The 21,397-nt window shown below is 35.3% G+C and overlaps 4 protein-coding genes across 15 annotated transcripts in view; 2 read left to right on the top strand and 2 right to left on the bottom strand.

The window, feature by feature from the left end:
• Positions 1–105: 105 nt before the first annotated feature.
• Thada (Thyroid adenoma-associated protein homolog) lies at positions 106–5,191 on the bottom strand. Of its 3 annotated transcripts, XM_076317368.1 has the most exons (13): positions 5,049–5,191; positions 4,744–4,924; positions 4,531–4,671; positions 3,823–4,467; positions 3,334–3,753; positions 3,005–3,250; positions 2,543–2,899; positions 2,190–2,468; positions 1,931–2,128; positions 1,118–1,849; positions 898–1,054; positions 568–827; positions 106–509 (listed from the first exon to the last, which is right to left on the bottom strand). In XM_076317368.1, exons 1-13 carry the CDS (start codon positions 5,051–5,053, stop codon positions 192–194), a joined length of 3,939 nt encoding a protein of 1,312 aa, XP_076173483.1. In that variant the 5' UTR covers positions 5,054–5,191; the 3' UTR covers positions 106–191. The 3 variants fall into 3 exon arrangements, 2 of the variants coding, with proteins under 2 accessions (XP_076173483.1, XP_076173490.1); XR_012992865.1 differs by lacking the exon at positions 106–509 and having other exon boundaries at positions 687–827; positions 898–1,047; XM_076317375.1 differs by lacking the exons at positions 106–509; positions 898–1,054 and having other exon boundaries at positions 601–827.
• Positions 5,097–11,674, top strand: LOC143149771 (uncharacterized). Of its 4 annotated transcripts, none has more exons than XM_076317416.1 (14): positions 5,097–5,253; positions 6,093–6,290; positions 6,367–6,732; positions 6,837–7,047; positions 7,113–7,270; positions 7,363–7,619; positions 7,696–7,887; positions 9,156–9,364; positions 9,462–9,533; positions 9,600–9,882; positions 9,948–10,079; positions 10,165–10,451; positions 10,521–10,613; positions 10,687–11,674. In XM_076317416.1, coding segments are annotated over exons 1-14 (2,574 nt in total). In that variant the 5' UTR covers positions 5,097–5,251; the 3' UTR covers positions 10,801–11,674. The 4 variants fall into 4 exon arrangements, with proteins under 4 accessions (XP_076173531.1, XP_076173508.1, XP_076173517.1 ...); XM_076317393.1 differs by having other exon boundaries at positions 7,095–7,270; XM_076317402.1 differs by lacking the exon at positions 5,097–5,253 and adding an exon at positions 5,268–5,467 and having other exon boundaries at positions 7,095–7,270.
• A 963-nt stretch (positions 11,675–12,637) lies between these two features.
• The window catches only part of LOC143149813 (uncharacterized), a 49,130-nt gene continuing 40,370 nt past the window's right edge, over positions 12,638–21,397 (top strand). The window contains exon 1 of the mRNA XM_076317523.1: positions 12,638–12,652. Within this exon, the coding sequence (XP_076173638.1) occupies positions 12,639–12,652 (14 nt within the window). The 5' untranslated portion in view covers position 12,638. The remainder of the gene's footprint in view (positions 12,653–21,397) is intronic.
• Positions 14,731–21,397, bottom strand: part of Itp (ion transport peptide) — a 39,962-nt gene continuing 33,295 nt past the window's right edge. For all 7 annotated transcript variants that reach the window (XM_076317479.1, XM_076317436.1, XM_076317474.1 and 4 more), the window contains exons 3-4: positions 19,739–19,859; positions 14,731–17,355 (exon numbers count right to left, since the gene is read on the bottom strand). In XM_076317479.1, coding sequence (XP_076173594.1) covers positions 19,739–19,859 — 121 coding nt within the window. In that variant the 3' untranslated portion in view covers positions 14,731–17,355. The remainder of the gene's footprint in view (positions 17,356–19,738; positions 19,860–21,397) is intronic.

The following is a 21,397-nucleotide window of genomic DNA, read 5'->3' as shown; positions in this document are numbered from 1 at the left end:
CCAAACGACGCTTACCCCCAACCTTCGTCTTACCCTCTCTACTTTCAAATACAGTTCGACTACAGGCGTTTCGATTAAACAAACGAATGAATATAAACGTTGTATATAAAATTGAATTTATTCCATATACACATGGTGTAAATAATTATATAATACAATGTATCGCGACATCCAAATTACGTGAAACAGTCCTAAATTTGACATTGTACTATTTCCTTGTACTCTTTGTATGCTAAAACATGCAATAATTTACTTTTATACGTTGGATCTAAATTATCGTTAAGTCCATTTTCAAGAGTAGGAACATAACTTTCATATTTTTTTACAAACGTTCTAAAAGAAATTGATTTTGGAATCTCGAGACTTAAGCGAGAATTTATCCATTCTATAATGTCGTCTGATAACACATTATTTAAAGAACTTTCCATGCGTTCTGTTAGAAATTTTGCACAAATCCTCGACATCTCCACTGGTTCGTAAAAATCGTAGTTTGTACATTTATTGAATACCTGATATAAAAAACAATATTTTACATGGTTCAATTTTTTTCAAATATACTTTACTTACATCCGTCTCGTCCATTTCATAGTCGGCGTCATCCAATAGCGAAATGCCCCAATAAAAAAGTAGAACACAAAGAAGCTCAGATTCTTTGTTATGCATACATTCATAAAATTTTTCGAGAAATAGATTCAGATACGAAAATTCGTTGGGCAATGAATAATGTATTGGAATATGATCAATCAACATAAACGCCTTCTGTCGTACTTCAGAGTTATTATCCACCAATAATTGCAATACTGTCGTCCACCACTGAATCCGTGCATCTGTAACAATATATTCAATTAATGTATGATTATGTGTGTACGTACTAATAATAGAATGGTTCACACATACAGCGATATTCATCACGTTTACAACTTGTTAAGAAAAAGTCTTGCATTATTTGAAAAACAGACGCTTTGAAATCTGTATTTAATGCCGAGATCCAAAAATTGTCACAAAAATTATTGTATACATCAGTGGTACATTCCAGATTGATTTCTTCTGTGGTCTTAAGATAAAAAGTTGTACATTTAAAAATCTTAATTGAAAAAGAAGTTTAAAACATACTTACGTCATTAAAAGAAGCTAAAGTGACATACGATTTCCCGAGTAATCTCAAATAACTGTCTCTCTCGCAATAAATGCTTTTATTATTGTTTAATCGTATTTCGTTCAACACAAATTTACAGATATCTATTGTTTTTATACAACTAGACAATTCAAACTGATTTAAATACATTAAGCTGTTGTACAGAAAATTGAACATTGCATCTTGCAACTCGGGATTGTACTTATGGATATCTTGTATCGAATTACGCATTACACCAACACCATAATTTAGCAAGAATACTGATATGTCATTGTGTGTTACTTCATTAATAACACCCATAATAGTTGACCATGCAATAATTTGTGTTTCTGGAATTCTTAAACTATATAGGTATACTTTAATTAGTACACACTGTTGAATTAGAAATGTTTCTCTTGTTACAGAATGTATGAACTTCATAACGGATATTTTATAATCTTCTCGTGCTGGTCCTTGTTTTAATTTTTCGTACTCCACTAAATGTGGTACTAGTATATGTAACATTGAAACATGCGATTTCAGATACATTTTATCCACTTTACATACTTCACTACAAATATTTATATAAACTGTAGCTAATAAAAAACAAGGAGGATTAGAATTTATGCGTTCCAAATTTTCTAAAATCCAAGTTGTACTTTTCAAAAATTTGTCCCAATCCACATTAAACGATTTAAATTGTTCGAGACTAAAGTGTTTTAGTATTTCAAATATCTGAAAAATTAAGAAGAACAAATTCTTTAAATTTTTAGTCATTTAAAGAAGTAGAGTATATTTCTATCACTTTGCACACACCTGTAACATATAACCATGCATTAAATTTAAAGATCGATGAATTTTCTCTGTAGATATTACATTTTCAATTACTTTTATGAAAACGTTTTCCACAGATTGTTCAGTTAATAATGCTACAAGCGCTCTTGCTGCTAATTGACGCGTCTCATATACTCCACTTTTAGCACATTGCATAACTAAAGTAATGAGGTCATTAATCTGAAATACACAGACTGTTTTTACCATTAAACTAAGCTATTAATAAATAATTTAGAATTACCTTCCACTGAATATCGGTAGACTCAGAAGTATGAGTGTGATACAACCGTGACAATAGTAATAGAATCGATTGCACGTTTGATTTTATAATAGTATCATTCATTTTTACAAATGTTTGTAAATTATCCAAAATGAAGGGCAACAAACGAGGATACTTCTCGAAAAACAATTTATAATTCATTTTATTATCAGTCGTAAGATTGATATGATCTTTCGTCCTTTGAACACCAAAGACTCTAATAATAAGAGCACTAAAAAGTAATGTTGCTGCATTTCGTTCCTGCAAAAATGTTCAAACTTTATTTAATCAATACACTAAAGCACAAAATTATTAATATTCTTCAATTTGCTTACCGCCCATGTTAAAGCGTCGTAACTCTTAAATGCCGCTATTAAACCATCCGCTACATAATTATTTACTATTTCTGCAAGTTGAGCATGTCTAAAAATTGCTCTTAGAATATTTAAAGCATGAGTTTTGATCTCTGTGACTTTAATGCTATTCCTATCTATGGAATGATCATTATATCTTAAGAATTCAAATGTATTCTCATATTCTGAAAACACTGAATTTGTATATATTAATTGTTTTATCCTCTCCCATAGATTCACATTTTCCAGTTGTGTAAATCCTAATAGAATTTTCATCACAGAATCAAAAGTTGTAGTCTTTGTATCTTTGTATTGACGAGGTTCTGTAGATAGTAAAGCCTGTTAAATATAATTTTTATGATTGATCTATAATAATTTATTAAACTTACAGACAAATTTGTACAAATATGAAACTAGATTAAAATAGAGTTCCAGCTTGCTTACCTGTATCATAAATGGTACACCTGCACTTCTCCGAGTTGCACATAACTTTGAATTCTCTTCTTTAATTCCTGTGATTGCAATCAAAATTTGGTGTAACCACATTTTAGGCAATTGATTCAAACTTTCCTTATTTAAACGCCAAAGACAGGTACATAACTGACTAAAACCTACATGTGCTTGTTCAAATGCCCCTCTATGTTTTGTTTCAGTAAGCAAGGTAACCAAATGTTCTCCTATTTTGATAATCTATTAAAACATCAATCTAACTTATTCATTGATAAGAAAATGTTTTGGTTTTTGTATCTTGGATATAAATCATGAATTTTTACTTGCTCTTCATTTAAAAGTCCTATAGAGGAATCATCTTCACAAATTGGCACTTTAGTAACAAGAAAACCAAACAGTAAACTAACTTCTTTCACAGTACGCCAAGAACAGAGAAGCACCATTTGGGGAGTTACTACTTGTTTTGCAGGTGATGAATCACATATAGCATAAACAGTTTGTAAATTTAGATCCATCGGTAAATGTCCTTCGGGAGAAGAATTATTAACTACCAAAGAAACTGCATGACTTAATTCAAAACATACACATATAAGATCCGATATAGTATCTTTCCACAGAAGTTCTTTTCCTACTTTCTTTAAGTCACATTCGTGTAATAAACTTCTGATACAGAAGAGATAACCATACAAAGAATGTTTAGTAACTGTCATTACTATATTTTTCCTTGCAAGAATCAAACATTCCTGTAAAAATAAAATACTTGACAATCTTTATACAGCAATTATATAAAATAAAACAGTGTTTATGAATACCTTTAATCTTTTTAACAGAATTAATATTAGCTGCAATATTATTGCTTCTGATATATTCTCAGATTGTTTTATTAAACCTAATGAAATTTTACATACATTTTGTATAACAGGTGACAACATGCCAACTTTTAACATATATGCAGCTGTGATACTGTCAATAGGCCTGATACTGTTACCTAATTCAAGAGCAACTGTAATAATATTGCATACATTATTTTCATTATCTAATTCTAACAACCTGGGTTCTACTGACTTTATTAAATTAAAAGCCATTTCTTTATTGGCTTCGTATGTGTCTAACAACATTAAGTCAAGTAATGCTTTCACTTGCTCAGCCTTCCAGGTAATATGTTTGAATTCACTATCTAACAAATCTTTCATCAGAAGTAATATTTGCAGAGAAGATCGTCTTCGACAATATGTAGCATCAAGACTACATATACACATATTACGCAGAGATTGAAAAGTATTGCAATATACATTTATATCTCTCTCAAGTTCACAAGATATTTGATAAGATTGTTCTAATACTTCCTGTTTTGCTTCTAATAGATTACAATTCTTTTGATAGTGATTTCTCATTTTTTCTTCTTGAATACACTGCCGTCTCATGACAGTTAAACTGTCTTTCATACGTTTCAAAGCCTATTTAATAAAAATTATGGTTTAGAATTGGATAATTTTAATTGTACTCTTTGTAATTCTTACCTTTTTTATTACGGGTACGAACTCTAATTTCTCCTTAAAATTAATACGTAAAAATAAAATAATTATATCAAGTTCTCTAGACGTAAATCTCAAAGTGCTTTTTTTCGATTCTATTATGAGTGCAAGTGTATTCAATTTGATCTGAAATAAAAGTAAACTGGTATAAAACCAAAAATTTAGGATATTTATAAAATTATTTATAAATTTATATACTTCTTCGTCATGATGTTTCACATAACGTTCTAAAGAATCGTAAGTGACAGAATTCCGCCACGAATGTTCATTTCTTAGGTTTAAAAGATTTTTATCCGTGTCTAATTCTCCATTACGTTTTTGTACTAATAACTCCTTCAATTGCTGTTTTATTTCCGCTTGCGTAAACATGTTGTTTGACCTATTCAAACCAATTGAAACTGGACGGTAATAAAACACGTGTGCTTCGTTTGGTTAAGCGCGCACATCGCACTGCGTACACAAACCGTAAACAATACCACAGACAACATATACAATAGACTTACATCATACGAAAGTTAGTGTCACATGAACTGTCGTACCGACTTCGTGAGAAATCAACCTTAGGTACACAGTACCCCTCGCTGTGTATCGTATACGCAACTTATGCTCCGCTGTGCTTAAACATCGTCTGTGATTTTGGTAACCATTTGCGGAGTATTAGAATGGCGAGAGCAACGTAGGATGAATCATCACAGGATGCGCGCGCATGTAAGTACGACTGTTCATCATTTTCTACGCGTTGCACGCTCGGGTTGAGTAATCTCTACAAAGTGTGTAAATGTTGACAAACAGTTTAAAGTAAAGACGAGAACCATTATCTTGTATCATTTTTATTTACAAAGTGAACAACCCTGTATCTGTCTGAATGCACGACACATTGAATCATTTAGGAAGAATCGCAAGTTTCTTTCATATAGTGTCGGTAAGTTTTCTATAAATAGAAAAGTTTTCGAGAAAATTGAGTGATGAGATTATATTGTAATACTTTATTAATATATTCGTTGTGTCCCATACAATCGCAATTTTGAAAAACATTTCGTTGAAATTGTTTCAAATTGTGTCACAGTTATGTTGTAAATGTGCTATCGAGATTAATTTGACGCGTGGAACAGTCTACATACTGAGTGAATATTTCAAGGTGTAAACGAGATCGGTTTATTTATTGCACTTGCAAGCATGTGTTGCTTTAGCGGCGCGAAGTAAAAGAGTTAAAAAGAAAGCATGTAATTTTGTATCATATGTGTACGATGCATACATATAGTATTACGGTATCGCGGCGCGATAAACCTTGACTAGTTGCGCTATGGGAGGTCCCTTCAGAAAAAATTTGGATCAATGGAAGCAAAAGGAATGGAAAGAAAAACCGTGCTTGAAATAGGAGCCAACAGAGAAGGACTTTGTATGGATGTCTTTCATCTGGGAGGGATTATTTTTAGCCATGTTAGGCACACGACAGGGGATTATAGTCTTTAAGATTGTACAGATGTCCTTTAAGTATCAGTTTGTACCAACTCTCTCAGGGTAGCATATGTATTTTTCTTTGGTAGGGCTATGGAGAATGAACAACGACATTATGAATTACGAAGTGGAAGCAGATCACGCTCCCAAACTCCTTTGGTCCACAGTCGTGCCTTAGTAGAGAGTGAGAGTCTTGAACATAATTATGATTTACGAAATCGAAGTCGGGAAAGATCTCATACTCCAGGAGAATCCACAAGCAGTAGAAGGTCTGGTTCCAGATCTTTGTAAGTACAAAATGTATCCATTATTTACTATTGGAAACATAATTCAATTTAAATTTAAATCTTAATGTTATTTTAGGCCTGGTAGTAGTAGTAAAACGCATGAGCAAAGTATGGATACGATAATGGAAAAGAAAGAAGAAGTTTTTGGAACGGAAACTCATGTTGAGAATCAAAGTAAGAGGCCTGAAAATTCTACTATCTCTACAAGAAAGATGGAACGTCGATCTGAACGACAAAAGGCAAAAAGAGAAATATTTGCAAATGGGCAAAATGATAATAAAGATAATTCTTTTGACCGAAAAGTTGAAAAAAAATATAAAAGTAACTCTCCGCATAGAATGTTAACCAGCGATTATTCTTCAGAGGAAGGAGAACGAGAAGATTTGCCTAGCAGACCGAGTACAGCACACGAAATTTACAAACAAGCTGGTGATTGGTGGAAGTATGTATTTCAAATGCTACAAATTCACATTATGTATTTATTAAAAATTTTTTCAAGTGTTTCATTATGACATTGTATTTATACTTGTTTGTCAAACATTTCAGTGTATTCCCAAAAACGGACTACACTTATTCACAAAAGTCTCAGTGTCGCTACGAAGTAGCACCTGGTATATTGGCAATGCCCAATATGTCACGGCGTTCTATACATTCAGATTCAGACTCTTCTAATCGACTATCGCATGGCCCATCAGAGAGTATGTACCAATCATCAAATAATGAAGATGACAAAGAAAAAAATGCACAGAATTGTACAGTGAGTATAGTCAATAGATAGAGTTTCGTAATATATAATTCGGTCAGTATTCTTATTTGACACAGTTCACGGACGAAAATCACGAGTTGCTGCCAGAACCACATACTTCAAATCTTGATGCAAGGCCTCGGGTTCAATATACAAAAAAGCACATAGAACAGTATCATTCTCATAGAGAAGTAGTTTACACAGTTCCTAGATTTTCGACGAATGCGCGACCAAGGTTTGTGGTTGTTTAAATATGAATACGTTGTGACAGGAACCTAAAAAAATAAATACTTTTTAACAAAAATATATTTCCGTTGCTTTAATTAGACAATTATTGCGTTCCGCTGCGTCAGCGAAATGTATCGGCTCTCGCAAACACGATGTTACATCTATGGACTCTGACACAGAATTGGAAGATGCAGTATCAGTATCAAGTAAGCCCAACGAGAGAAGAAGAATAACGCAATATTTCACAAGTCTTACAACAACCATTGTCTTATGGTTTAGCAAATTACTTGAATTTCTTAAGATCAAGACAGTTAGAAGAAGAGAATACCGTACTACTTACGAATATCAGAGATACGGTATTGTTGGATTAGTAATATATATAAAACGCGCGAGAAATTAATTTGTGTAAATATTAATTTTCTCTAATTACAGAATCTAGAGGATATAAAGCCTGGCAACATATTGATCGGTGCTTGCAGTATATTTACCTCTTTATGGTTAAAGCATTGCTTCTTGATTCGTGGTTGTTGAGCCGCGTTTCCAGTATTAGAAAATGGGTGCAACAGAAGAGTCCCATTTCTATGGTTCTCTGGATCACTCTACTACCATTGCTTCTTTTGACTGGTAAATTTTAATGACCATTAAGTCATTTCAAGAAATTTGTCGATAAAAAAATATATGTTCTCATATTCATGTTTTCTTATCTATCGCGTTCATCCACAAAATCAAGTTTTTGTCGTGGCATCTTCGGGAAGATGGGCGAAACCTATCTTGGCGTTTGTTTTTCTTTTTGTTTCAGGAGTTTACATCGTGAAAAAACAGTCCGTTATCCGTCTGGATTCGCTGCACGATATTCCCTATGATATCACTGAGATGAGCTATCGCATCTTTAATGATATAATTAATTTAGCGTCTTCTAAAAACGATTTACCTCTCGAATATATAAAGAAACTTAGAAATTTACCGGCATATCTTATACCCAGTGTGAACGTGTCTTTACCCGAGATGCCTAGCATTGGTTGGAATTTAATTTGGTGATCAGTCGCGATAAATTGTTTCTCAGCGAGATCTTTTTTCATTCATTTTCGTTTATTCCTTTTATGTGTATCTTATAACACTGTGGTACTTAGAACTGTTTTAATGCATTTTATTTAGATTTCTCACATTGTTATTGTTGCTATATTCAACGTTGTAATCTACGTTACGCTTGTAAAAGGCGCTTACTAATCTTTTGTTTCTTATTTTGACGTCATATTTTTAGTGTTTGTCGCGTAATTCACTAACCAGTTATAATACACTTATATCTTGTAGATCTGCATTTACTAATCTAAAATTATAAATATTCTAGTTGCGGAGGGGTACTGTCGTGCAACGTATTCGTGTGTATGTGTATATGTATATATATATATTTGTACATATATATACATATGTATATACGTTAGTTTAACATTATTTGAAATATTTTTGTTTTATTATAAATATCTACGAAGGCTGTAATAATAAGAGCAACGTTGAAAAGTTATCTCTATATATGCTTGGTGCTAAGGTATCTGTAAAAGCACGTTCATACATCATTGAACGCGTTCGTAAAAATGCTTCCATTAGAATGACGTTTGCAATATTTTAATACCATACATGTAAAATAAAAGTTTATTGTAATTAATGAAATCTAGTGAATGGATAAATTAAAAGACGGGAGAAGGATAGATGGAGTAGGATTGCTTGACTGGGCGATGTAAAATTGGAGTATTCGCGCTTGACGGGGAATATGGACATGATCGATTACTTGATGTCATCGGAACGGTGAGTCCCTTCGTCTATCCTTCTCTCGGTAGCTGTATCGAATCGTAAAATCGACAAAATTTAACAAACTCTACATATTCATTTTTCAGGTTACTGGTGCTTACCGTACCTTTCAACGTCATTTCTTCCAGCCAAAATTATAACGCGACACATCAGAGAGGACTCGGAATTGTATACAGTGGATAAACGATCATTTTTCAAGCCAGAAGATTTCGGCACAGGGGACAATTTTAAGTCGATTGCTGAGGAATTATACCGCAGAGTCAACAGTTTAGAGGATCGAACTAGCGAACAAACTGTAAGAATTGTGTGCAAATTCTTAAGATAAGATAATAACTTTTGTTTCTTTTTTTATTCAATCAACTTTGTAATAACTAAACTTTGAATATACGCAGAATCGTCTATTAAATATTAGTAGAGCACTCGAACAATTAAAGGAAAACGATTTCGTTTGGTCGAAATACAACGTAAGTATAAATATTGTAGATTACAATAGTTTCGACCGAGATTAACACGTACATTGCTTTTTTCAGAATGAGATGCTACTGTTGGAGAAAAATTTAGATCATACATTAGGTGATACACATGCTCACGAAATCAGTGCCATTAAAATGCAATTCAAAACATTGAAGGAACTTTATTCAGAGTTAAAATCGTGCTGTAACACCCATGCGAAACTAATCGACAACGAAGATTTGGAAAAACGCATTGAAATGATCTTAGCTGCATATCTTGGTGACTTAATATCAAAGAAAAATTCGATCAATATGATACACAATACAATGGTCGCGGATGACGTAAAAGATTCGGAAACACGTAAGCCAACTTTTAACAGGTCGAGAATTGGAAGAAACATATGTTCAATATAAATCCTTTTACAGTTCGGGATAAATCGTGGGGATTCAATGATAATGTTATAACAGATGAGCGTGTGCACGAAATAGTCAGGAACGCTTTAAGGATATATGACGCGGATAAAACGGGACGTGTTGACTACGCTTTAGAGACAGCTGGTAAGTTTAAATAATCTGAGCATCAGATCGATGATAATCCATGTTTTGATCTGGATAAAACTAATATTTCTTCATTGCTGCGCAGGTGGTCAAATTATTAGTACACGTTGCACGCAGAAGTACGATATAAAAACGAGAGCTTTCAAAGTGCTGGCTTTTACACTTTACCACGAGAACAATAATCCTCGAACAGTAATACAAGGAAATCCAATACAACCGGGTGCTTGTTGGGCGTTTCAAGGATTTCCAGGATATCTGTTAATCAAATTACGCAGTTCCATTTATATTACCGGATTCACGGTCGAGCATGCGCCTAAGTCTATTTTACCCAATGGTGAAATGAGAAGTGCTCCTAGAAAGTTCAATGTCTGGGTAAGCGAACCGATTCATTTCATACTGATACAATTGCCATCAGTACTTAAAAAATTATTCCTTTTGCAGGGATTTATCGACGAAAATGATTCTGCGCCTGTAATGTTCGGCGATTATGAATTTGCAGCCTCGGACGACAGTTTGCAATATTTTCCCATTCAAGTAAGTCGAACTATTTACCACGCACAATGTAAAACTTACGTAAATATGTATTAATTACTATTTTCATACGTAGAATACAACGATCGAGAAGCCTTACGAATACGTCGAATTAAGGGTACATAGCAATCACGGACAACTCGAGTACACATGTTTGTATAGATTTCGCGTGCATGGAAGACCGGTATAAATCGTTCTAGATCGAAAGTGCGCGTAAGAGTGCATTTCTTCTTCATCGGGATTCATGGTGTAAAAACAAGAATGGATTTGCAAACAAAGCTCGCATCGATCGAGAAAAAGTGCCCTTGCATATCGATATGTGCCTCTAATTACCGTTCGATATAACGATTGACGTCATAATCGTGAGAGATTTATTTTGAAACGCTTCGCAACACGCGGAAGCGAATAAGGTGAACGTAAGTTACCGTTACCATTGGTAGACGATAGAACGTTTCAGCGTCCGAAAATGGAGCCGATTACTTAACTCCACTCATCATCTTCATTTCGTATGCGTGTTGTGCTCTCTTTTTTTTTTTATTGTAACGTTAAGCACAAAACTAATCACCGATCTCGATGGAGATACAGGTTCATGGAAAGGTTTTTACACAGCTATTTAAAACGGATCGTATCATCGTACCTTTCGTTCAGCGACGAGACGAAAAGAAACGAATCAAACCGTAACTTGAGAAAGAATACTCGTCGGCGTTCCAAATATTATCCAAAGTTAAGTATCATTAAAGTTGTAAAGTTAATGCGACAGTACAAATTGTAAAACGGAAAAAACAATTTCTAGCTTAAGAATTGCATCTGGAGTGTTTTTACGATAACTTTGATTACAATATCGTGTTCTTTTTTTAGAAGTTTAACATTGTAGACACGTAATATATTTGGCTTGTGCACGTACATAGGTACGTAACCGTGTGCGCACATGTGTGTACATATACATATACTTTGAGCATGTATAAAGTACCAAGAAACACATTATTTTGTAGATATACATTTTTTGCAGTGAATCCTTATGTCCACCGATTGTAATCGAATTACGTAAACGGAGAAAATGGTCACTAGTAGAGTTATTACTTGTTATCTCCCTTTCTCCCTGTCCTCTTTCTTTCAACAAACTTTTATCCGGTTAACATATATAACTCGCTGTAGTTGACTTCTTGTATATTTTTTTTACTTAGGTGTGAGTTAGGTTTTTAAAGTCTAAGGAAAGTATATTAATATAGCATCAATATTTAAACCTAGTTCCAAAGACCAAGCGGAAAAACAGATTAAGGAAACAAAATTAAAATTATGTGTATATGTTGCAAAGCACAATCTACCTTTACACCTTATGAATACTTTTTCAATTTTATTTGCATTCATAAACAGCAACTGAAGGAATATTTTCTGCAATGACAATAAATAAGAATAAAATGAAAAATCGATTACAAACTACTTTTAATCAATAAACTCCTAACAAAAGAAAAATTAAAATATATAAATAAACTATTCTTTTTCTATATTATATACTTATTTGTATTAGTTCCATAGTTATACATTTATGTACGTAAGAATTTACAAATAATAAATAAATAGATTAAATAGTCCTAGTAATTTTCTTGCGAATGGGAGTGGGAACTCTTTATACGTCTGTCAATAGCACATGAATAGATGAAAATATAATATTACATTATTTTAAATACTAAAATAAGACTAAAAATTATATGGGAAATAATTAGTAGATGTGTTAAAGCTATAATTCAATTACAAGTAAGACTTCTATTATACGTACAAGCAACTACAGTGAGATGAGTTCTCAATTCTTATGTTGTCATATTTATCATATTAATTTAAGAAGATAATAAAGTAATAGTATCGTAAAATACCCTAAATATAGTGAAACGTAAACATTTAGTACTTTTTTCCAGATTTAGTACCTTTCTTCTGAATAAGTTGGTACAAAATATTTTTGGTGGGTGGCCACTCTGTTACGAGATAGGCATAAGAGTAATGTACGACAGTGACGCGTGAATATACATAAACATGCTGCATAGAAGGTAAGGAATTCCTGTAACGAACACGGACTTATCAGTGAAAAGCAGTTTCGGACGCAATACATCGTTAACTATGGAAACAGGATTAAAATTAACAGGTGCACAGTTTGAACGTTTGTAATACATTCTCTTACTGTTAATTTTCGTAACCCCTGTTAAGGTCGAAAACCTGCTGTTGCCGGTTGCGTAAAGTGAACGGTCATGCAAATAGATATGCCTATGACTTACTTTTTTTTATTAATAGTATCTGCACTTTGTACCGTATAACGTTCATATCACCGAACACGTCATTCGGTGAAACTCTGTTCCGTAATCGAATTTAATCGCTGAAACAAGTTCACTATATGTATACTAGAAATCATGGTTTGGACGTGTATTAAAAAGCACGTGTACACGTGTACCTATTTACTAAAAATATCCGCACTCCGATTCGTGTTATTTTTAGTACAAGTGAACCCATGTATTATTTTGCATATATTTAAATACACATGTATTACTTCACGTGTATCAAAGTATTCGTATTTTAATTCGTACAATGTTCAGAACTTGGCAACTAATTTGCGGAATGAGAATATGGTTCTACAAATTTCTAGGTAGTAGGTACAAAATAAATTAAAGCACCAAAATTTTAAATTCTCAACATTGAGAATAATGTTGTATCAAATCAGAGAATTAATGGAATAAATTATATTAAAAGAGTGATTTTAAAATTTATTTTATATCTACAGCCTACAAATCTTGAATGATTATATTTTTCTCTTGTAACTTAGTAATCATGTTTTAAGAATTGTACGAATTAAAATACGAGTAGGTTAATACACGTGGAGGAATAGTGCACGTGTACTTCAAATTACACCTACCGAAATATGGAAATGTTAAACATACGGTGCACACGTGTATTTAAATGCACGTAAAATAGGGATCTCTAAATTGTATACCGATTTTTCGTCTTCAACGATTTTATACGCGAAGCGATTCAAATACGTTTCTCGTTGAATCAAACGGTACGCATACCGCCATCTAGAATCCATTCGGTTAAGCGTGCATTGTGCAGCGAGCTACTTTCAAACAAAACCGAGTACAATTGTCAAAAGTTGACAGTTCTCGGTAGTACGATTCGCGATTCGTCTTTCGATACGCGATAAATTTCATAGAATCAAGATACCGTTATTACGCACTGCACGTAGTAAAAGGCGGTATCGCGAAACCCCAACAAAGAAGGCCTTGTCGCGCGATGCGATTCGTCGAAGTAAAGAGGGAGAGTCCAACCCGATAACGTGGTATTGTGAGATACGATAAAAAACGATTTAGACGTTGATTTTTGAATCACCTGTTTATTCACGCGAAACAAGAATAGATTGAAATATCTGTGTTAATAATCCATACGCGTACACACGTGTGCGTACACATCGCTTAGGTACATGGAGCGCGTGTACGCATTTTTACATGCATATACGTGCGTTTATACATTACACTTTTGTGTGTGTGTGCGCGCGGGCGCGCGCGCGCACGCGTACGCGTAGTTGGTACTGATATATATATATTTATATATATATATGTATATATAAAGTATATAATATATATTATATATTACATAAGTTATAATGTAATATACATTATATATAAAATTGTACAAGAATCGAATCGAATAGAATACGCATCCTTGGCCGTTTCTCTTTTCGTTTCTACCCGCGCATCTGAACTTTGATCAAAGAAATTAGAAAAAAGTGAAACAAAAGCGATAACAGTATCGTTGACACAGAACATCGACGAATGAGAAAAAGGACGAAACGGAAGTACAATTAGGACCACTTGTCCCTGTTTCCTTTCCTCCTTTCTTTTTTCTTTACTGTTTCTTTCTTTTCTTACGATAGTGTTCGACGAAGATGTAGTTCTGCAATTTATACGGGATCGTCGCAAACGTATGTAATTACAAGCGCAAGAGAAACGAAACGAATACGCGTTTCGGCAAAGATTTTCGGAACGATGACGAAGTCGGAATGGCTTCAATACTGATCTTGGAATGGTTCGTAATTCCCTCAACTGGGAATGCGTCGAAGCGTTAAATAATATTCGTTAACGTCAAAAAGGTATCCCGTTGGCGTTCACTCGCCCCCGGGACCTTTACCAGAGTAAAAATCGGAGATCATCTATTGGAGCGTAAATATACGCGGAAACGAGGAATTCCGGTCGCACGTTGTATCTTTTTTTTTTGTTTTTTTTTTTTGTTTTTTGTTTTTGTCGTTACTCGATAAGCATTTGGAAGAACGTTGATGTGTGTGTGTATGTGTGTTTGTATGTTAATATACGTATGTATGCCTGTGTACGTGTGTTTGTTTGCAGGTGTATGTGTGTTTGTGTATGTATGTATGTATGTTTGTATACGTGTGTTTGTTTGTATACATACGTATGTTTGTGTACGTGTTTGTATACATATGTATGTTTGTGTACGTGTGTTTGTCTACATATGTATGTTTGTGTACGTGTGTTTGTATATGTATGTATGCTTGTGTACGTGTGCTTGTTTGTATACGTATGTTTGCATATACGTGTTTGTATGTAAATATGTATGTATGTTTGTGTACGCGTTTGTTTGCGTGTATGTATGTACGTGTACGTGTGCATAGGTGTGTACGTGTTCGTGCGGGTGTCCGTGTATAAGTTTTATGACCGCTTTACGATCGCCTTCCTCAAAATTTAAGAACGTGAACAAATAAATAAATACTATGCGTCTACTACGTACGGATAAACTCCATTTCGTCATATTTGACCCGTTTCAACGAGCGAAGTGTTATATGTACACGTCGACTGTTTCTCCGGCAAACGCCGCCACGACTTTTTCATTTTTTTTTTTTTCTTTCTTTCTTTCTTTCTTTCTTTCTTTCTTTCTTTCCTTATTACTTATTCTCGTTTCGCTCTGTTTCGAATCGTCGACTCGGAGTTGTCGCCCGTGATATCGTAGCAGTCATAACAACAATAAGTATACTATAAACTAACAATATAATATAATATTATAATAATAATAATATTAATAATGATAATGATAATAGTGATAATAGTAGTAGTAGTAGTAGTAGTAGTAGTAGAGATATTAGTATATAGTAACAGGTGTAGCAGCAGTGGTCGTGGTCGTGGTTGTCGTTCAGAGTCCGTCGAGTGATAGCGAGAGAATAGTATTAGTAGAAGTAATGGTGGAGCAAGGGGTGGGGGTAGTAGCGGTAGTAGTAGCGGTAATAGTAGAATCAGTAGCAGCCGGTTGTCGTTGCAGTCATGGTAGCGGTCACGATGGTGAAAGTAGTAGCAGTTAGCAGCAGCGACAGTGGTAGGTGGTAATGAAATAATAGAGCTAATGTGATCGGTGTTACTAACATTACGGGTCCGTGAGTAGTCGTTCAGGATCTTTTTTCAATGCCCTTTTCGTGCCAATCGTGCAAACGTTTATCCGCGAGAAACTCTACTGACAAAACGGAACAAACCGAGAGAAAAAGAAAAAAGAGAAAGAGAAAGAAAAAGAATAGCAGAAAAAAGAAAATCATTGCCACAAAAAATGATTTCTTTTTTTTTTTCCTCTTCTTCTCCTTCTCTCCTTTTCCGTCTCTCTTCGTTCTTCTTTCACGAGTTTGCAATTTAGCGCGCGCGCGAGAAAAGAAATAAAAAAAAAAAAAATAAAATAAAGAAGAAAACCGATAACGAAAGGACTCCGTCTAATCTATCTACTTATTGAAAGCATATCCTGCATAAGTAACGTGTACGATCGTTGATTTTTGCTAAGGAAGTATACCGATATAAAAGAAAATAAAAAATAATAATCGTCGCAATAACGAACGACGATGCTCAACATAAATAATTAATTAATAATTAATTGGATAAAAACATGCGCAATACGCGAGCGCAAATATTCTGTCGACTAGATTCGTATGGGTTCATCGCACGTACGATTCGCTCATACCGCTTCGTTTTCATACTTTGATATACAACCTTTTCGCGGGAACGTGATCGACGAAGATAATGGCGAGCACACGGAATTGGGGAGGTCGCTGGGTACCTCCCGAAGGACACAGATTTGTTTCTCAAGAGAGGGAAAAGAAATAAAAAAAAAAAAAAAAAAAAAAAAAAATTACGCACCGTGATACGAAACCGTGATCTCGAATCGGTTAAATTCGTCCGTTTCGTACACGAACGTGTATAAATATATATTGTCTGTTTTCCGGTGGAGTTCGTGGCAAGAGTCTGAGAAACGTTTACGAAGGAGATTGCGTTAAATGTTGTTTCGGTTCGGTTCGGTTTACGCCGCCATTGTCTTCGTTGTCGCGTTCGTTCGTTCCGAAAAAGAAAAGAGGAGGTATGATTGTTGTTGCAGCGTGCTCCGAATCCCCAGTTCAGGAGTGTTCTTGGTCTTTCGGATGTCGCGAAGGATGTAGAGTGAACGAGTAGCCGGGGTCTGCAATATTCTGCGTACAATCGGGGCGATTGTGATCTGGAAGTTGCTGGTGTATCGTTTCCCACTGTTCTTCGTCGACCTCGTTGGAATCGTTCATCGTGGATGTCGTAAACGGACCCTTCGCGATGAAAGCGCGTCTGTATTCTTTTCCTCTTATTTCTTGCGGCCTAGGTACTCGACCATCTCCTGAAACTTTTCCTTCTCGTCCTCGAGCAGCAACGCTTGAATACAGCTTGTGAAGTATTGCGTACCAAAGCAGTCTTGCCTGCGGGGAAATATCGCGAAACAATCGATTAGATCAAATTATTTGCGTCTCTGTCGTTACACGGATAGTCACTCGGTTGATTCGTGGATTCGGTTTTTTCGATTTCACGTGAATTTTTCAGCGAACTGGATTCAGGGGTCGAAGGAATTGTTGAAAGTTTTCAATTGGTCGATTCGAAGTTTCAGTTCTACTGGAACGGGAATTTGTATGATAAAAGTAATGTTAGTTTCGATGAGGTGAATGAACATTTTTATCGAAATAAAAATTATTCTATTGAAATAATTTTAATTTTCAAGATAATTTTTAATTTTGATTTCTGATGAATTTTTATTGAAATAAAATATATTATTTCTTATAAATATTCTATTATTTGTAAGAAATGGGGAGAAAAGTTCTTAAAAAATTATCATTGACAAGAGTTCACTGTTTCGATTGGTGTGGAAAAGAATTTGTATAATAAAAGTTCTTAATGTAAATTTCCATGAAGTGAATAAAAATTGTAATTGAAATATTACTTGTAAGAAATGGGGAGGAAAGTTCTTAAAAAATTATCATTGACAAAAGTTCACTGTTTCGATAGGTAGAAAGGAGAATTTGTATAATAAAATTGTTCGCATTGTAAGTTCCAATTGGAATAGAATTTGTAAAAAATTAAAAAAATTATTCAACGAGTTCATTTTTCCGTTGAATATTTCTCGTGAAGTTAGTTTTTTATTATAACACACCGTCTGTCCAAAACAGACGTAATAAGTTATCAAAATTTAAAAAAAAAAAAAGAGGAACTATTATCTTTATTTACGTCGCGAAATAATTATCTTGTAAAACGCGAGGGCAGTATTTAAAAAACTTTTCAAGGTAAGAGTTCGTCTCCCTGTAAAAGTACCACGAGGATAGATTTTCAAAAGAAAAAAAATACAAGTTCCGGGAGAACTGTTAAAAGATAAAATTGTTTCTTCGTTTCGTTTCTGTTCGATCCCCGAATACGAGATTCGTGAAAAACAAACGAATCCGTTAGCGAAATTTGCATTAGCGCGCGACTGGGAAAAGAGACTATATATATATATATGTATATATTCTCGACAAAAATATACGCGGGATATTGCGCGTCGAAAATTTGCGAGGTGGCCAAAAAAAACAAAAAAATGGCTCTCGCTGTCTCCGGAAACGGGACCTGCAAAAATATTTCATCGTTGTGAAAACACAGCTTTATCGTGTGCGTTCTCGCAGTATTGCCCGAGGACGCCATGTTTCCATCGGTTCCCTGAAAAATCTTCGTTAGGTCTGTGATCCAAAATCGTTCACACGTGGCGGAAACGCGTGGCAAAAATTCGACGAAAAAAATGTTGCTCGTCGCGTCTTGTAAACAAAATTTGAGACAAAATTCGAGAAAAGGGTGTTCGAGGTGAAAAAGGATCCCCGAGGACAAAAAAGTGGTCCGAATCGTATTTACCGAGCGAGTACTATACTCGTCGTTCCGCTCCCTGTACCCCCTTGTTGAATCGTTGGTTACTAACCTGTATAAATAAATTTCCCCAGTGTTGGTAAACGACGGGCAAAATGTTCTCCCGACGGAAATTGCACGAATATTCTGATTTCCATTCAACCAGATAAAACATTTTAATTTTTATTCCACGAGATAAACAAATTCTAATGTTCATTCAACGAGATAAAGAATTCTAATTTTTATTCAACGAGATAAAGAATTCTAATTTTTATTCAACGAGATAAAGAATTCTAATTTTTATTCAACGAGATAAAGAATTCTAATTTTTATTCAACGGCGTAAAAAATTCTAATTTTTATTCGAGATAAAAAATTACAATTTCCATTCTACGAGATAAAAAAAATGGTTAATTTCCATTCAACGAGGAAATTATCCGTTCGGTCGTATCCGGATAGAAATTTTGCCCGTCTTCCGGTGTCGGCGTTACCCGAGCTCCACGTAGAATTACCTAAATGCGTGTATACAGCATGTGCGAGTTTCGTGTATCATCGTGTGTACCAGGTGCATCGTCGAGCGGTGGTTTGTAAATTCTTGAAACGTCCGGGCGAACCGTTTGTGCGATATCGGGGAACAACTGGGTCGGTTTAGAAGGCACGAAGAGTATCGACGACGACGTGTATTCGTCGACGACGAGCAACGTAAACAAACGTGGGCAACGAAGGCAAAATAGAAAGAGAGAAACGAACAAAGAATGCAACGAGCGAGGGAGTGGAAGAATCGAGAGAAAAAAAGAACAGTATACCACGGTGTTTCGGGACGGGCCGGGGGAGCATTGGAATGGACTTGGGAAAAGAGATCGGGCGAGAGGACGGGGGAACGGGGGGAAGCGAAAATGAAACCGCGCAGAAGGGAAATCATAAACGTAAAAAAAGAAGCTACCTAAACCCCGGGCTCCGCTCCGTGTAGTTGCTTGATCCACGTTTGGATCTTCTCTACTTCGTCCTGCAGCAATAGCACGTCTAAGCATCCTTTGAAGTAGTCTGACGTGAAGCAGTTTTTCCTGGAAACATTTCAAAATAGAAACGATACAGATCACTGGGCGTACGGTACACTGGTGTATCGTTTGTCTCGACGATTCGTCCACGGTGGGAAATCCGGCCGCTGAAAATAAACGAGAGGTTTGCTCGCAAAAATCATTGTTACGTTCGCACGTGGACACGTGGCACGGATTTCGAGATAACCTTCGACGAATTCAAGATACCGAAGATCAAAGAGACAGCTTGTTGATTCTGCGTTGCGAGATCATCGGACGAACGGACGGACGTGCGCGCGCGCGTGCGTGCGTGCGCACCGTCTCGGCCGATAAAGTTTCTCTAATGGTTAAACGCTTTACTTTTACTCGCCGATCGATCTCCTCGTGCGCACACGCGCGCCTAATTTCGAAACCGATCGTCGACCGTGTTCCGATCCCATTTCGTGGATACGATTATTAACAGTTTCGTAAAGCCTTTTTTTTTCTCTTTTGCTTTTTTATTTCCAATGAACCGTACGCGTTGAATTAGTCGACACCGACCGCACTGTAATTATTGTTCCACGCAGAAGAACGCGATCGAATCGCGAAAATAATGCACATAAGCGAGAGCTTAGAGGTTTTTGTAATATAGACGAATTTTTTTTTGAATTTTGCGAATAAACGTTTAAACAATAATTGCGTTCTTTGTTTTATCGAGTAAACACTGTGTGATTGTTATTTAAAAAAAAATGAAAGTAACGATGTACAATAAATAGATCGGTATAGTGATTCTAACGATCGAGTTTTCGAAATATCGTAGACGATATTTTTTATATTTTTGTTTTTTTACTGCACTATATACGTTTCTTGAAAATTTAAATAGAAAATATTTTTGCAAACAGAAATAAAAGATTTTACCCTAGGAAATAGTGTCGATCTTGTCGCGTTGTAATTTAAGAAAAAAAATCGACTCTTGGTATTCTCGATTCGCGTAAACTATTCGCGATGTCCGATCGCGCCATGTTTCAAGAGTAGTAGAATAGGAGAGTTGGCGCGAGTGGCACGAAACAGGAAGCAGAGCAAGGGGCGCGGCTCTGTTCGGCAGGACAGTGGCTATGGTTGAGCGTGTCGCGTGGATAACACCAACCAACCAAAACGCACCTACGTAATAAATTTCCTTTCTTTCGTAGAAAAAGGCGCGCTACGATCGAACGCAATCGCTCGTACTATGATGCAACGACGCGCGTCGATTTCGTTGAGTAAAATCGACGGTACGTTCGATTCGCGCCGAACTGTCGCGTATAACCTCGCAACGGAAGACATCGAGCGAAGTGACGGCCAAATATTTTGGTTGTTCAATGTCACCGAAGACTAAATCCCACTATAGGTTAGCGATTTTTAATTCTTTACGAGCAGATTCCTCGTCTTGCGTTCTTGGTACAATTTAGAGAGAATATGCCAATCTCTTGGTTATCAAAAATTATCAGAGGTTAAGAATCATTGGTCTACTTCTCTGTAAAATGAGAAGGCGTGTAGCGGTTGGTGATTCTTAAACTTTTAGAAGAAAATTTCTTATTTTATACTTA

Source organism: Ptiloglossa arizonensis, chromosome 1 (assembly GCF_051014685.1).
Source record: "Ptiloglossa arizonensis isolate GNS036 chromosome 1, iyPtiAriz1_principal, whole genome shotgun sequence".
Classification (NCBI taxonomy): domain Eukaryota; kingdom Metazoa; phylum Arthropoda; class Insecta; order Hymenoptera; family Colletidae; genus Ptiloglossa; species Ptiloglossa arizonensis.
The sequence above is the reverse complement of the archived record's forward strand: the minus strand, read 5'-3'. Positions and strand labels throughout refer to the sequence as shown.